The sequence below is a fragment of the Nannospalax galili genome, unplaced genomic scaffold (assembly GCF_000622305.1).
Source record: "Nannospalax galili isolate Female #2095 unplaced genomic scaffold, S.galili_v1.0 scaffold126, whole genome shotgun sequence".
Lineage (NCBI taxonomy): Eukaryota > Metazoa > Chordata > Mammalia > Rodentia > Spalacidae > Nannospalax > Nannospalax galili.
This window is the reverse complement of record NW_008355275.1, coordinates 165,264-182,363: the sequence shown is the minus strand read 5'-3', so window position 1 is coordinate 182,363 and position 17,100 is coordinate 165,264. Positions and strand designations below refer to the sequence as shown.

The following is a 17,100-nucleotide window of genomic DNA, read 5'->3' as shown; positions in this document are numbered from 1 at the left end:
CACTATGTAGACCAGGCTGGCCTTGAACTCATAGAGATCCGCCTGCCTCTGCCTCCCGAGTGCTGGGATTAAAGGCATGTGCCACCATGGCCGGCAATTTTTTAAAAATATTTTATTTATTCCATCTATTTTATATGTATGAGTGTATTGCCTGCATGCATGTAAGTGCACCCGTGTCATGTGATGCCTATGGAAGTCAGAAGAAGGTGTCTGATCCCCTGGAACTCGAGTTTCTGACAGTTGTTAACCGCCACGTGGGTACTGGGAATCAAACCCAGCTCCTCTGCAAGAGCAGCCAGTGCTCTTAATGGAGCCATCTCTCCAGCCCCCACTGTGGATATTTTTTAAAATAAATAAATAAAAGCTAGGCAGGAGATTTGAGCAAAGAACCACCCGCCAGAGAAGCAGCAGTTACCAAAAGTTGGGAATCTCTACTCTGGGCTCAGACTGCAGTGGGCACTGAGGTGCCACATGCTCTTAAGAAGTAACATGTCATGTTAAAGCAGCCTGGTCCTGCTTTTCTGCTGCTTGCTAAGAAGTCACACAGTGAGCTGAAGAGATTTAGACTGGCATCCCTTGAGATGGATTCTGGCAGCTCTGTTCTCCACTGTTGAAGTGCTAATGAGAAACACTAATTGGACTTGGCCAGGGCCTGGGACAGCCCCCTTCATGAAGTAGAGAGGGCAGTGTCCCTTTCCAGTGGTGGCCTCAGGGCCTTCTGGCCTTGAAGAAATGGGCCAGCATGGGGAACTGAGGGAACTCTGCAAGCAGCTGACCTTTGGAGAAGCAGGATTGTGATCATCTGGCGTAGGGACTTTTGAGTGCCATACACCAAAACCAGGTCTTTCTGTCACCCCTTAGAACTCTGAAAGCACACTGGTCCAATCAGGCACATTATAAATATTCAATGGATAGCCCACGAACCTGCAGGTTCTTTGGCAACATCAAGTTTAGTCTACATATAGGTAACACCCTAGCACAAGTTTCTTATTCTGATATCTGGGGCACCAGGCACAGTAAAAAGTCCCATATCCTCATGGCTCAGTGGGGCATGTCCTATGCTGTATCAGGACAAGAGAGTGGGGCTGAGCCCTAGACACAGTGGCTGTGGCGGTATGGCTCAGAGAGCTTTCCCTCTGCCCCTATGACCTCTCCATCTTGCTTCCCCCCAACAGGTGTCCTCTCCCTCCCTGCATACTTCAGTCCCTACAACGGTGGGACCCTGGGCCATGATGAGCGAGCAGATGCCTACGCTCAGCTGGAGCTTCGGACGCTGGAGCAGTCTCTTCTAGCCACATGTGTGGGCAGCATCTCAGAGCTGAGTAAGTATGGGATCTGAGGAAGAAAACAGATAGAACTCAATGCCTAGATTCTGGCTACAGCCCCCTCTACCTTTCTGGCTTTCCCTGAAAGCTAGATCTGTATGAGTGAGGGCTGACGCGGCAGCCTGGGGACTCACTGGCTTGTTAATGTTTAGATAGTCTTTCTGCATAATCACACATAAATATGGATTTCTGGTTTCTCTGGGAAACTCAGATGAGCTACAGGCCCTGCATTTCTTGCCTTCTTGGCTATGGTAAGTGGGAACTAAGCTATAATTAGATGGGGTGCATGCAGTCCCTCTGCTGCCTCAGACCTGGCTGCCTTACAGCTGGCTTGCTTCATTCATTTCACCTGCCTGGCCCAGAAGCGCTGTCTATCTATCTATCTATCTATCTATCTGTCTATCTATTTATCTATTTATCTGTTTATCTATTTATATATCTATCTATCTGTCTATCATCTATCTATCTATCTCTCTCTATCATCTATTTATCTATCTATCTATCATCTATCATGTATCTATGTATCTATCTATCATCTATCTATCTAATATTATATCTGTAATCCTCTATATATTATATATAATCTTTTATGTGTTCTTTGACAGTTTCATACATGTAAACAATGTATCTTGATCATATGTATCCCCAACTCCCCGCTTCTACTCTTTCAAGGCACCCCCAATACATCCCCATCCCCCTTCATGTTCTCTCTGTCTTTAACCCACTGAATTCAGTTCATTCTGCCTGTTAGAATGTTAACTGATCCTATTGGCTTTATCTTGTGGTCTTTTCCAGTCATCACAACTGCTGTGAGTTCATGGTGTAATGCTCATGTTACATCACGTCCAGAAGACAGAATGTCACAGCACTCTTTCCCATCCTCTGGCTCTTACATTCTTTCCACCTCATCTTCCATGTTGTTCCCTGGAGGTGCTGAACTTCTGACAGCTCTTTCTGGAGCTCTGTTATAATAAAAATAACTCAGCAACCTTCTCTGCTGATGGCCCCCATACCCAGCACCAAAGTCTCTCCCAGGATCCCAGAGATCTGTGAGGTACAGTTGGAAGGTCCATGCCACCTCCTGAGTGCTCTCTCTCCTTACCCTACTTATTTAAGAAATCAAGCTACACTCCCTGCCTCTGGCATTCGCCCTCAGTCTGTTGGTACAGGTGGCATGTACCAAGGATGGCAGTGCATGGCATGGAGACCGACAAATTTTCTCTGCCCCATTCTTCTTCATTGCAAGTCTTGTGGGTTTCCTGTCCAGTCGATGACAGCCCTTTCTGTTCCTTCAGGAGGCAACTTGCCCCCTCCATTCTTTTCTACCTTCTCAAGACAGGAAATGAAGGTTCCCGGTCTCACGAGTCTCACAGGACCTCTGTTTCCCTGTCTCCTGGCAGCAGACAGGGCGGGTGCAGAGCTGCCTGAGTCTCCTACCCTGGAAGGACCTGCAGGAAGTAGGCTCTGGTGTGAGGTTTTACCTCTGCCCTGTCAGATGCCTCCAGCTGTCTTCAGGCCAGGGCCAGGCTGTGTTCAGCAAGCTCTCCTTTCCCAAGCACAGGCACTCATGGCCTTCTGTCTACTGAAGAGCACCTTGGTTTTATTTTGCTCTTGAATGTTAATTGGACACTTTGTGCAGGCAAGGTCCTGTGCAAAGCTCCTTCTCACTTTATTCCATTTACTCAAAATACCCTTGCAAAGCTATATCAGACAGAACTGAGGGAGAGACAGAATGGGATCAAGAATCAGAGCAAGGCTAATTTTAATATATCAGCCTTTTGCAGCATGCTTTAATCACACAGGGCTTTCCTAGATATGGCCAGCAGCCCAGCAGCCAGCCTCTCAGGGCAGCTGAGGTCATGATCAGACTCAGTAAAATCCCAAACCCTCACCATGGTCTGGAATCTGATATGAGATCTGGCTTCATCACCTACCACACTTCTCTTGTTGACTGTGCTGCAGCCACCAGGATTCCCAGCCAAGTGTGCTCCTACCCCAGGGCCTTTGCACTGACTGTAGCCTCTGCCACATTTTGTCTTAGATACCCAAACACACTGCTGTTTCACTTTATCAAGTCTGCTCAAATGACACTTTATCAGAGAGGCCTGCCTAAGACCCTCCTGTAAATGAGCTCCCGCCCTCCCTCCAGTTCCCTTCTGTGGCTTTAGTTTTACTCAAAGCACTGACCACGACTTGATACTTGCATATTTAACCAGTTTAGTCTTTCTCTCCTCTAACTAGAAATTATCAGTGTCACGAGGACAGGGGCTTGATCACTTTTGCCTACTACCTGGGCCCCAGTGACAGAACATTCCCCAACATGGAGAACAGTCCCCTTGAACTCAGTATGTGTGTGTGAGCACACAAGAGCATTAGAAGGGATGAGTTCTGTCTCACCCAGTTTCTCTCCTGAAACTCTCCAGGGCTTGGTCTCCATCCTGCCCAGCCACTCCTCAGGACACAGAGAAGAGACACCTCCATAGCATCTTTTCAAAGACAGCAGATCTGTCTATGTCACAAACACCACAGTACTTAGTCCTCCCTCTGAAACAAAGGTTTTGCTAACCCTCTGCAGGGGAGGGGACAGAGGTGGAGGCAGATATTATAATTTTTCTCTTGGAGACTGAAGATCTTAATAAGACTAATGATACTTGGCGCTGAGCAGTATGGACCTAGAAGTTTACTCTGAGCTTTCTGTGCATTAACTCCCTGTGCCTGGCCAGGACCAGCCTGCTTAGTAGGTTAAGAAGCTTCTTTCTTGTACTAGGTCCAGCTGCATGGGAGCTCAGGTCCTTGTGTTTGTTCTGTTTCTCGGTACCCATGAAAATTTTAAAGAGAAGGAATACACAAAAAAACAAAATACTTCTATTTAAAGGCAGCAGATGTTAGAGGGCTTATTTTGAAGGCAGTGCTAAGTTCCAGACTCTCACCTGCTGTTTTTATTTGATGGCTCATAATGAGGGTTGGACCAACCAGAGTGAAACCTGTAGCACCTCTAATCAAGTCTTTCATGGTTAACAAGGGGTGAGGCTTGTTTTTCCATGCCTAGTGGGTGTTTCTGGGCTTCAGACCAAGGTTTCATTGAGCTTGGGATCAATTGATTCTCAATACAAGGAAGTTCTAGTAGCACTGAGCACCCACCTGTGCAAGAGTCCAGCCCTGCTAGCCCAGGGCTTCACAAACAAGCTGTGCCCAAGGGCCAGTGACTGTATATATCCCTGCAGTGAATTATAGATGAAAACTATAAAATATAATAAAAATGAATGTCTAGAAAATGAAATAAGACATGTAAAATGCAAATACGATTTTAAAAATTATTCTTAGATTAAGATAGACATAAAATTACTCTTCAAATTGCTGCGGATTTTTCTTTTTTTCTTCTTCTTCCTCCTCTTTCTCCTCTTCCTCTTCCTCCTCCTCCTTCTCTTTTCTTTTTTCCTAAAACAAGTTCCCATGTAGCCCAGACTGGCTTCAAACTCTACTGTAGCTGAAGATGACCTTTTGATCTTCCTACCTTCATCTCCCAAGTGCTGGGATTTTAATGTAACACCACACCCCGTTTTATAAGATGCTGGGAATCAAAGTCAGTGCTTCATTCATGCTAGATAAGCACTCTACCAAGTAAACTACATCTATAGCCCCATAGATGTCTTTTTAAAAATTCACTCTCCATTTCTGAAGTCCTGTGAGCCAGTACCAGTGTGTGGCCCATCCCAGCTTGTTGGCAGTTCTTTGAATGGTACTGGTTCAACAATCCAGAGCTTGGTAGGGGAGGTAAATTCCCAGGTCCAATCCTGGCTGATTCTCTGGCTAGTTTGCAACTGCGACCTATCCTTGAACTTCTGGGAGCTTCTTTCCTCTTTTCTATAATGGAAATATTTCCCTTCCAATTGTGCTTATAAAGATTAGATGAGATATTTTGCCTGTTTTTTGTCTATCACAAAACCTAGAAAATAGAAAATGGCAGGAGTTAAAATATCACCCTAGGAGATCAAGGCAAGCTGTGGCTTTAGTCATAAATGGGTGTGGGGCTGCCTAATCTTTTGCACAAGTCTGATCTGAGCTGTCTGCAGACATCTGTCTCTTGGTCTTGGTGAGAAATCATCCTTGGCAGAGATTTATATTGAGAAAGCCGGTGACCTCCGGTTCCTGCTACCTTCATGTTTTTCTGAGCCCCTCTGTTTCTGGTTTCCCTCTAAGGAACCTCTAGGAACAACTCCCCTTGCTTCCTTGATTCCCATGCCTGCATTCTGACTGGAAATGTACTGCCAAAGGGTTCTCCACCAATAACAGTAAAACAACAATAAAAGTAATTAATGTTAATGACTTCTGCCTTGCCCAGGCTTTGGAATGGTATTTTAACATATCATCTCTTTGATGATAGCATAGCCTCTTTGATTTCTCCTCTTTGTTTTTCTGTGGTTCCGCCAACAGTTACGACGTTTAAAACTAGAGACAAGGAAGCCAGGTTTCAACCTTCTGCCACCAGCTTAGCTGGGACTAGATGCTGGAGGCACAGCTACCTGCTGCATTTGATGCCAGTTTCTGCCACCCAGGAGCCCCAGGGCAGGCCTGGGAGCTGATATTGCAGGGTCAGACGACTCCTGTCCTGGAAAATGTGGGGTAGTGTGTGGCTATGAGCAGTGGTCCTAGAAGGACCTCCAGAGGCTCAGGCAGGATGGAGAAGTAGTCATAACGGGGTGTCAATAATGCTAGTGTTGTATTCAACCTCACCTGCGTTTATTCAATGCCAGGTGCTGGCATCACCATTTCATAGACGAGGAAACTGAGGCTCTTATAATTACTTAGAGTACACAGGCTGGAAGTAGCAGATCTCCCATCTGAAGCCATGCATTCTAGACTCTGGAACTTGTTCTCCAATCAGACTTCTTGGTGATGATTTTCAAACCCAATGAACATTAGGGATTTCTACCAACTACAGGTGTCAGATCCTGCCCCTAAAGAGTCTCTGGACAGGGGCCAGTATTAGGACTCCACTGCCACCAGCCTTCTTGTCCAGGGTCTCCAGGAAACTAACTGCAACTTGGGGAGATAAGAAAAATCAGGTCAGAGACAGTACCCACCTTGATGGGGGGATAGGACATGGAGGACTTTTTCCAGGTGGGGAGTTCTAGTTATAGTCATTTATCTCTACTTGAAAGACAATCACCCTCACTATGACTGTCCTGGGAGAATCTGAACAGCCAATAAGCTTAAGTCTTACCTGTTGTAGTATTTGGAAATGAAATGCATGCACAAGACTACTACTTTATTTACTCCCCAGCATTTCTGAGTGCCTTGTGTGTGGAGATAGGGATGCAAGGAAAGCAGAACCAGACTCCCAGAAGCTGAGTGATGAAGGTTAACTGAATAAAGGAATGAATGGGTTCTGCTGACTTAACAGGCCCAGTTAGAACGTCATCATTTCCACGCCTATAAGGGTTAGCTGGGTCCTTAAGGCCTCCTGTGGAAGGAGCCATCTGTGGGGAACCACTGTGAGTTCTAGGAGGTTGACCCACTGGAGAGATGACCCCCCTAGCCCCCAACCCCAACCCCTAGCCCTGAGTTCTCAGGCCTGGAGAACACAGAGGCGCTACTTGTTTCAGAATGGAGGTGCCGTCAGGTGCCTGGGGCTGTTTCAGCCCATCCTTTCTCAGCATTGTGGCCTCACACAATGATGGGATATTTCCTGTCAGAGACTGGTGGGATGTTGAAAAGACTAGAACAGAAACACAACACAGGATATGGGGACCCTAAGACCCCATAGACTCCAATAGGGCAGGGTGCAACCCAAATCACAGTGAAGTTCATGGGTTTTGGAGCCACTTAGTTAACACAACCCTCGTGCTCTGCTGAAACTTTCCTGTGACCAGGGCCAGGAAATGTGCCTCAGTGCCTTCATCTGAATATGGGACTATACCTGACCCCTAGCACTGTAAGGACCAAACTGAATCATATTTCTAGGGAACTGCATCCTCTGTGCATAGTTAAGTATTCAATGGATGGTGGTGACCATTGTCTACTGAAGTCTCAGGGTTTTACACATAACAGTGTAGGGAAGACTCTCTCAAGAGCCTGCTCTTGGCTGATTCCCATGGTCAAAGAACTGTGAGAAGGGCCCCTGTGGTAGTAGTGAGAGTGGGGATGTTGAAAAGGAAACCACATTAGCATAAATTCTGGAGGAGACCAGCCTGCCAAGTGTTTATAATTCGGCTGTTAAGGCAAGACTGGAAATGAAAGGGAAACCAAATTGCTATTGTGCATCTAGGTGACAATCTCCTCCTCCACCCCTTGACTCCAGGGTAAATAGTAATTACACACCAAGGGAAGGGAGCTTGTATCCCTGGGAGAATGTGGGCTGGGAACTCAGACTTTGTTTTTGGGTTTTCTTCTCCTCCTCCTCTCCAGGTGACCTAGTCTCTAGAGCCATGCATCACATGCAGGGACGCCATCCCCTGTGCCCAGGCACCAGCCCTGCCCGTCAGGCCCGCCAGCCATCACAGCCGATCACCTGGTCCCCTGATGCCCTTCACACGCTCTACTACTTTCTACGATGTCCACAGATGGAGTCCATGGAGAACCCCAACCTGGACCCCCCAAGAATGACCCTGAACAATGAACGGTAGGTATCAGTCTTCTCTGAGCACCTGCTAGGGAGTGCTTACAAATGCACGTTGACCTACTGACCACTGACTGACAGGGCAAGAAGAGGCTTGGAGCTGGTCAGCAGGGGTTGGGTGGTGGCCTGGGTGCCCATATGCATAAAGGCCAATGCACAGTGTGGTATTTCTTTAACCAGGGCAGATGCTTAGGACTTTAGCCTAAGCGTAGAGTTGATCAGTTCAGCACACCCTAGCTGGACTCTCTGAAACTCGGTTTCCTTTACAAAATGAAGCATCCTTTCTGTCTTACTTTTCTGTTGCTGTGATAAAACGCTGAGTAAAAGCAACTTGGGGGGAGGAAAGGGTTCATTTGGCTGGCAGCTTACAGTCTATCATCAAGGGAAGCCGAGGCAAGAACCTAAAGGCAGGAACTGAAGCAAAGATAAGAGAGGGATGCTGCTCACTGGTTTGCTAAACTATCTTATACAGTCCGGGCCCACATGCCCAGGGATGGCACCACCCACAGTGGGCTGGGTCCTCCTATATCAATCAGCAATTAAGAAGATGCCTCACAGACAGGGCCAGAAGCCAGTCCAACAGAGGAAATTCCTCAGTTGAGGTTCCCTCTTCCCAGATGACTCTAGATTGTATCAAGTCAACAAAAACTAACCAGCATACCTACCAACATGGAGAGGTGGGAGTAAGAGCTAAGTGAGCAAGTGCTCTGAGAAAAAGCAGTGAGGACAGTGGCAACTCTGTCAATGGTAGTTGTCATCTCTTTTGATGACAGTGCTACTGTTATAAAGGATCTTGGGCATGTGTGGCCCCATCTGCTCATTTCATAGATTAGAAGTTTGGGGCCCTGTCAGGTTTGTGATATGCATCCAGTGGGGAGTTGTGCAGCCCCCAGTCCATACCTGCTGACTCAGATCAGTGCACTCTACCTGGCCCCAGCCCTCTCCCAGCTGAACACAGGTACAGGTTGTGGACTGCCCAAGGGTGATCCAGTGAGGGGCTTAAGTATGGGGTATCTGAGGACAGGACACCAGTTCTAGGTCTTCAGAGGCCTATCTTTTTTAAATCCTCTGCTTAAAGGATTTTTAAAATAATAATCCACCAAATAACTCTATGTGCTGGTATCACATGAGCAGTCAAGGCAAGGTCTTTCTGTGGCCTTGAAAGTCATGTCCTCTTAAGAAAAAACCCTCATTTGACTTAGGAAACTTTTTTCACACATTGCCATCCAGCAGGGCCCAAGATGAGAAAGAGGAAAGTGGCCTGAGACCTTTCGCAGCTGCCTGTTATCTTCAGGTGGCATCATTCTGCTCCCCAACCAGGCCCCATTCTCCAGGGCCTCTACGGTCACAGAACACACATGTACTACATACAGAACACACACATGCTAAGGTAGACTCCTGCCCCAGTTGGTTACCAACAGCTACCAGGAAGCATTGGCAGGCCTATGGACATACAGCAATGTTGGAAGCAGGGCATACAGTGGCTGTAGAACCAAGTGGCCTGGGTACAAATAATAGCTCTAGCATTCATGAACCTTGAGACCTTTGTGCAAGGTTCTAAATCTTCGTGGGCCTCATTTCCTCAGCTGTAAAAATGGGACTGGTAAAGAAGACTGTGCAAGGATTCCGGGAAGGCCAGCGTTCACTGAGTATTTACTATGTGCTAAACACAGTGCTGAGCACTTTTAGGTGTGTGTTCATGTCTTTCACATGCTACCAGGAAAGAGGTGCTCATTTTATACAAGAATACATAAAGGCACAGAGAGACTCAGTAACTAGCCAGGCCCACAGAGGCTGTTCTTATAACTACTGTACCATATAGCCTGCCACTGGGAGAAACATAAAACAATAGTGTCCTGGCACACACACAGGAGTAATGATAGAACTAAGTGCTATCATTATTGTCACCATTACTGGTATCATTATGATGTCAGCATCATTTTATTTCTCTGGAAAGCTGAGGCGGCCCACCTGGGCCTGACCCAAAACAAGGCTGCAGCTGGAACCCAAGGCATTCTTAAAGTCAGTCCCAGGCAGTGGGAGGCAGAGCCGGATCGAGGGCTCTGTGCCCCAGCTGTTTCTGCTTTGTAGAGAAAATGTTGTGTTTGCAAAAGTTGGCTGGGAAGGAGCAAGGGCTAGGCAAACACATTGGAAGGAGAAGGGGAGGAGACTTGCTGTTGGGTAAAGTCTTCCAGGGGTGTGAGGCCCAGATCAGGCCTCAGCAAAGCTGGCTGGGAGAAGCAGACAAGGAGTTGAGCTTGTTGCCCTGGGCTAGACTGCTTGGCCCTTAGGCTATGACATGGCCTGGATGGCTTTGTGATAGCAGCCTCTGGCTTTGTACCTAAGGGTATCCAGCCTCCACTCCCACTCCTGTTCCCCAATCCTCTAATAAGCAACATCAGGCTTCTCTATGGCAAGAGTCCATTATCTGCATGTGGTCATAGCCACAGAGTTCAAATAGTAACATACACATGTGTATGTGTTTAGATACTAATTATCTAGAAACCACACTCTGTGGCACAAGTCTACTGGTCACAAAGGTATTTTTCCAAGAATCATTTCAAATAAGTATTAGATTCATTGGAAATTGGAACCATCATGGTGGGTTAGTGAAATCCAAAATTTTCAAATCTTGATACTGAAAAGAAGATATTCTAAGGATACCTGGGTGAGAGGCAGCCCAACTGCCCCCTGTGGCCTGGTTCCTGGTGGCTGATGTGGGTCCTGCCTTGCCATAAACTTGCTTGAACAGAATGGGCCCTAGAGGCTGTGGAGAGCTGGTCAATGCCTCATAGTTCCTCGAGGCTTTGCCATCCTGACATCCCCACCAAAGTACTGAGGAAAATTTGCCCTCCTGTGATAAGTGGAGTTTGCTAGGGTACCAGGATGCCAGGGCTTTGCTTTTGTGAACTTGGAATACTCTCCTTCCTGACCTGCTTCCTCCTATGATTCCTTCCAGGGAGGGGCTTTGTGTGGCCACAGCCCTGCAGATAAAGGGAGGTAACATACTGTCATCCCCTTTTGTGTGGAGCTCATTGTGTTGTTCCCTGCTAAGCCTGCATTGCCTTTGCAGTTTAGTGGGGCTTTTGTATATCACTGTAAGAGGCCCCTCCCCAAGAACTGTCTGTTCTGGGTTTGGGAGGGAGTCACAAAAACAGTAGGAACATAGGGTAGCAAGCAGGGCAGAGCGACATGGAAAGGAATGAGAAGAGATTCTACTGCTGTGAAGCAGGCAGCATCCTGGAACAAAGCACAGGCTCTGGGGAAGAGGCCTGGGCTCTATCCACACAGCCTGCTGACATGGGGGCTACCACTCTACACTGGGGCGTGCGGGGACACAGTGAGATATCGCATGCTCTTTCTTTTAAAGAGCATTTCCAGCAACTTCTGTTTCTTTTATGCCCTTAACTCATCGGCCCGTAACTCATGGAATTGTACCAGGCAGTGGGCCCTACCTGGCGAGTGGCTAGATGAAGGTTCAAACCAGGTTTTGGAGCCCCAGGCCCTCTTCCCTCTGGCTCAAAGCTCTGAGACCTCATAAGTGGGCTCTAGCATTCTGGCCTGCCTCCTCCAGGGCCCTCTACTTTCACCTGCCTCTCTCTCCTCTCCTAGACCCACCCTCAACACCCTTGGGAGCTTTGTATTGGGGCCATCCCTGTGCCCTCCCAGGATGCCTTGCTCTCTGGCAGCTTCATGTCACAGCACCAGCAAGACACAAGGCAAGGCCTAGAACACAGGATTAGTCACAGCTGCTGCCCTGCAGGGTGTGTCATCACCCCGATCAAGCTCAGAAAGTGAAAGAAGCTCCTGTCAGGGATCCAAGGGAGTCAGGCACCTCCCTCCCCTGAGGCCCAGAGGAGGATGGGCAACCATCTGGCCCAACATGGTCCTTGATGGTAGTGCCTGGAAATAGAGGGTTGGCCAGCTGGAGTAGGAGCCTAGACTGTTACTGTCCTGAGGAATGAGGAGGAGGGCTATGTAGACAGGCAGGAGAAGCAGGAGGCCTGCTAAGCTTATCAGCAAATTGCTGGAAGCAAACATCATCAAGCATCAAGAATGGAGGGAGACACAGGGCTAGAGGTATAGAGGGCTAGATGGGATAGGGTGACTGGTCCTGTGTATCAGAGCCCTGGAAAAGTGAGACCAAGAAGAGGGGGGACAGTGACAATGGGGGACATCAGTCTACTCTCTCAAGCCTTGGTCCCTGGCTCAAGCCCCTTGCCTCCCTCCCCCAGCTCTGCACAATACCTCTTTGTAGAAGGAGGTACCCTCTGGAAGGTTTAGGCCGCCAATGTCTCAGAGCCTAAGCAAGGTGTGTCTGACCTGGCCTGGAACTTGGCAACATCTGGTGTCATAAGTTTTCATTCAGCTGGTGTAGCCCTATCTGAAGAGGAAAGCTCTGTTGCTGAAAAGCATGACTTTGATCTCAACCTCACTGCATTTCAGAACCTTTAGCCATCAGACAGTGTAAGAAGACAGTCATTAGGTTGGCCCTCTGCCTCAGGGTTTGCCTGGCTTCAAATCCCAGAACTGGATGGCCTCATGCCTGTCACTTAGACTCTGAGCCTCAGTGTTGCTGAGGAACAGTAGTGCCAACCTCAGGCTGCTGTTGGATTCATTTGTGTGATGCATATAGAATACTCTCTGGCATCGGTCTATCTCATCACCACATCCAGGAGAGTCTTTGAGAAGGCTAGAGTTGTTGAGAGATGCTGGCAGAACAGGCTTGGGCCACAAGTACAGAACATTCAGATAGGTGGCCTTGCTTGAGCAGCAGATGTTACAAGACTTCTGATATTTCAAGGAGCATATGTCATGACAGAGATGGATCCACACTTTAAATTACAAAACTGGGTAGACTTTTTTTCCCCAAGTCATTACCAATTGCTGCTTATCAAATGTTTCAGTATCAGGTGGTTTCTTTCCAGTGGAGGACATGTTCTTGGAAGTGCTGCGTTCTGAGGGTTCAGCCTAGCCCCTCTTCCTAGGGCTCTGTTGAGACTGTTTCTTCAATGTCAGGCTACCGGTCTGCAGTTTCCCAGTGGTAGACACATTTTTCAGAAGTGCTGTGTTCTGAGGGTCCAGTCCAGCTCCTCTTCCTATGGCTCTGTGAGACTGTTTCTTCCTTGTAAAATGGAGCTCTAGGCCCCTAGACAAGTGCCCCCAATACAAGTGAGCCCCACAGTGAGGACAAGCACCTCCTTTGTTCTGTTCCAGATGCTCTGAGGATACCCCCCCTTAGTCAAGCACTTTACATAAATCAGAGGCGCCCACCGATCGGCGTTCAGTGCGTTCAGTCTAAAGAAGCAGCTCGTTAATCTTTTGCTCAGCTTGCGAAAGTGTTTTCTTACCAAATAATAGAGATGATGGCAGTGGTGGCTTCGTGCTACTGACTTGTGATTCCCCTAAATACCATTTCAAGAAGATTTGCAATGTTAAGCTCTTTTCTCTCTGCCTCTCCCCGCTTTTTTGTGCATTAAATTTCCATCTGTTTACCCAAAATGGAAGTAAATGAAATAATAGCTATTGATTGAATTAAGTATTGCTTCCATGTTCCCCCAATTGGCATTTCCAGTGACCTCCAAAGTGACTGCTGTATAGTCTACATAGCTGTCCTTCCCATCCCTCCCAGTCCCTGTCACTTCTCCCTCTTGTTTTCTCTATTTGAAATGACCTTACTTAAGTATTTATCTACTTGTCTGGTCCCTTCTCACTCCTCTAGAATGTAACCACCATGGGTCTGCCTGTTCCTGAAGTGTCCTTGGCACACAGAACAGTCCCCGAAACAGAAGACAGTTAAATATTGTATTCCATTAACAAAATAGTCAATAGCGCATAATGATTGGGCCCTTTGGAGTCTGGACAAAGGGGCTTCTGCTTTGCCATTTACCAACTATGTGACTTCAAGCAAGTCATTTAATTTCCCAAGCTCATTTCCCTTCCTTGAAGTAGAAATGACTTGACCTACTTCCAAAGGATTCTGTGTGGATCAGATGATGCAATACATGAAGAATTTGTCACAGTTAAATAAGCTTCCCAAATGTGATAGGTGCTAATGCCTGAGCAAATGCTATTGTCATAGACTTATGGAAGGACTAAAATGTCTAAATCATATTTAATGCATAGATAATCCCAAAATATTAGTGAGCTTAAAAGCCATATCTATCCAAATTGTGTATTTTCTCTGCCCTGTCTGTATAACTCTTTCCTGGCCTTTAATTCTCTGTGATTCACCCCCCACAGTAGCCCAGGAATCTGATAGATGACAAGGGAGGATGGGGTAGACCAGACGTCCCAAAGAGCTTAAGTAAGTTTTAGATCTATCACAAATTACCAGACTCTAAGAACTCTACAGCCTGGATTTCTTTCAATGGAGCAGACTATCAGCCACTCTCCAGCATTCATGGTATATTATGTTCCTGGCCTCCCACTTGCTGGTTTGGCCACAGTACCTGTGTGTGAACTGCTGCCACTGTAGCCCGGAAGTAATATGACCTGATTTGTTTGTTGGTATTCTGTGAGAAGCAATAATTCAGTTTAGTAGAATATGTTACTCCATCCTTTCCCTCCCTCCTCTTTATTATACCCCAGAGAGCTAGCCAGTCAGTGGCTGTTTCTGATGGACCGCCAGTATGCACCATTCCTAGAGAACCTTGGAATGCATTTGCTTAGACTCTAGGCACTGAAATCAATCCCAACAGTCTGTTAAGCACTTCCTACAATTTCCTAACCAATCCTTGCCTAAAGCTCTTTTTGTCCCCTTTTACAAATAAGCAGACTGAAGCCCTGAGGAGGCCCCAACCAGTGCAAGGTCACAGCTGGGAAGAGGCAGAGCTGATCTCAGGATGGGAATTCCAGTTATGATAAAGCTGTGACTCCACCCTGCTACAGTGGTAAACCCCTTGCCCTACCAAGAAAAAGAGAGAGCAAGATGCAAGGGCTGGGCCTTCCTGCCACCACCTCCTCCACCCACTGTGACATGGGCTGCCAGCTCTCAACTGCTTCCCATCAGACTTGAGTTTACTGGCTCTGGGTAGCCAGCCTGAGTGTGGGCACCTGCCAACATCCAAGAAGGAGTGAGCCAGGGATTTGGAGCAGACAAAGAAAGTGGCAGTGCCAGATAATGGAGCATGGAGACAAGACAGGATCCTGGCCAGGCCTCAGACAAGTGTGCCCTCGAGCTGCCTGTTGCTTAGGACTTCCTGTCCCATTGTTGGACCCACCAGTCTTCACAAAAAGAAAGACTGGGAACTGCCGATCTAGGGCTTCATTCATTTGGAGTGTTTTTTTTTTTTTAACATAGGCGGTAACAATCCCCTTTGTCTACAGTATCGCCCCCGTTTCTGAGAGTGCCTCCGTGTGGGGAAATCCCAGCTCTAAAGGGAATTGATCTTGCTTTCTTAAGGCACTTCTAAGGCCAAGCTGGAGATTGTTCAGACCCTGAGGATGGGAGCAGGCTGGCAGCTTTTGCTGATCTGGAGCCAGACCAGGCTGGTTTCTGGCCTGCCCTTACTTGCTTGCCAGGCAGCTCCTTAGATTTCTTTCTTCCCACACAACCAGCCACCTCTCACAGCTGGCTATGGTCTGCCCTGCCCCCCCTTTACTGTCTGCAGGTTTAAAGGGGGCTCTTAATCCTTCATGAGCTTGGGGTATACCCCTTGAGGCTTTGGGGTCAGGCTTCTAGTTCCAGGCCAAATTGTAGACCTGTTGAGACTGTCGGTGTAAAAGCTGGAGTCTGGGCAGAGTGGCAACATGACCCACAGGGTGAGCCTGTACACTTCCTGCTACTCTGCCAGCCAGCAGGCTTACGGTGTGCCCAGCGTGGCGGCTCAGTGTCGTGGAAGACCCTAGCATGCTGCTTTTGCTTCATTTTCTCAGGGCCAGTCCAGTTACAGTGGCTGCTGTATGACCCAAATCACAAGCCTTGGCTTCCACATTGGTAAAACATAGACTGGTAATCTCCCTCCCTGGGGCAAATAGCCTCAGGCTTGCTTGGCACAGAGTTGGTCCCCAAATCCTAGCAATGTGGTGTGCTGCTCAGAAGCCCATGCCAAAGTGTTCTCTGAAGCTGCAGTGGACTGTGGGTGCAAAAAATAGAATCAGGACCATCCTTATGAGCCTGTCTCTTTTCTTCTTTCTCTGGCTGGATTGGAATATATGCCACCATCTGCAAGGCCCCACCCCTGTGCCCAGAGCCACTAGTTACCTATCAGTTACTCCCTACACATGTACAGCTCTGACTGCCTCAAATGTTGCATGTTCCATCTCCCAGAGGTTCCTAGAAACTATTCGTGTGACACTGAGTGGGTCCCCTTTCTGCCTCAGACTATAGTGAGTAGGGCAAAACAGGTGCTGTGTGACCTCACTCTGCTGAATTTGACTAGAACTACCCACTTCAAGGGCCTAAACCAAAGACCCCACCTTGCTCCACTGCCCAGTCCATGGAATAAGTGAAGCAAGACAACCGAGCCCTGGGGTCCTGCCCATGCTGCTTTGGTGGATGAGTGGTGGCAAGTGATCCCAGGAAGAAAGAATGCTTATACAGACTAGAGGCCCTTGCCTGTCTGGCTTCTCAGTAGTGGAAGAGCTGTGGTCCTTGGTCAGCTACTACATGCCAAGTGTGGAAAGAGAAAGTAGGTAGGTCTCTGGCATATGGCAGCAGTGGGCCCTGTGGGGGGAGGTGTGGCCTGTTGACCAAGAGAGCCACACCCCAGTGGAGTTGAAAGAAACCTGCTGTCACATTGCTCCATCCCAGTGTGTGGGAAGTGGTGATGATACTCTGGCTTGCTGGACCAGTCACCACTCTGCAGGAAGCCATACTGGGAAACTCTAGCCTGAGAAATGGGTCTGATGCCCTTGATTTCACAGGGCTCAAGGCCCTCCCTGCTGAACAGGGACAGGTGAGGTGGCAGCCTGCGTGCATGCAGTCTCTACTGGCACCAAGAACTCCTCTCACCCATATAAGATGCCACCAGGAGTCAACCTAGTTGCCAAGGACAGATGGCTGAGCACCTTCCACCATGGTGAAAGGCTATGTGCATGTCAGCACTACCACATCACCACTTCTGCCTCGTCTCGCTCCTGGCAATAGTTCTGCCCCAGGTACCTTCCTAGAACAATTTAGCCTCAGTCTGTCAGGCTCCAGGAAATCCTTCC

At 47.9% G+C, this 17,100-nt stretch overlaps 1 protein-coding gene across 2 annotated transcripts in view; it reads left to right on the top strand.

Annotated features, from left to right (window-relative positions):
- The window catches only part of Abtb2 (ankyrin repeat and BTB domain containing 2), a 179,447-nt gene that overhangs the window by 130,678 nt on the left and 31,669 nt on the right, over window positions 1-17,100 (top strand). For both annotated transcript variants that reach the window (XM_008852359.3, XM_029555696.1), the window contains exons 2-3: window positions 1,176-1,322; window positions 7,734-7,947. In XM_008852359.3, coding sequence (XP_008850581.1) covers window positions 1,176-1,322; window positions 7,734-7,947 — 361 coding nt within the window. The remainder of the gene's footprint in view (window positions 1-1,175; window positions 1,323-7,733; window positions 7,948-17,100) is intronic.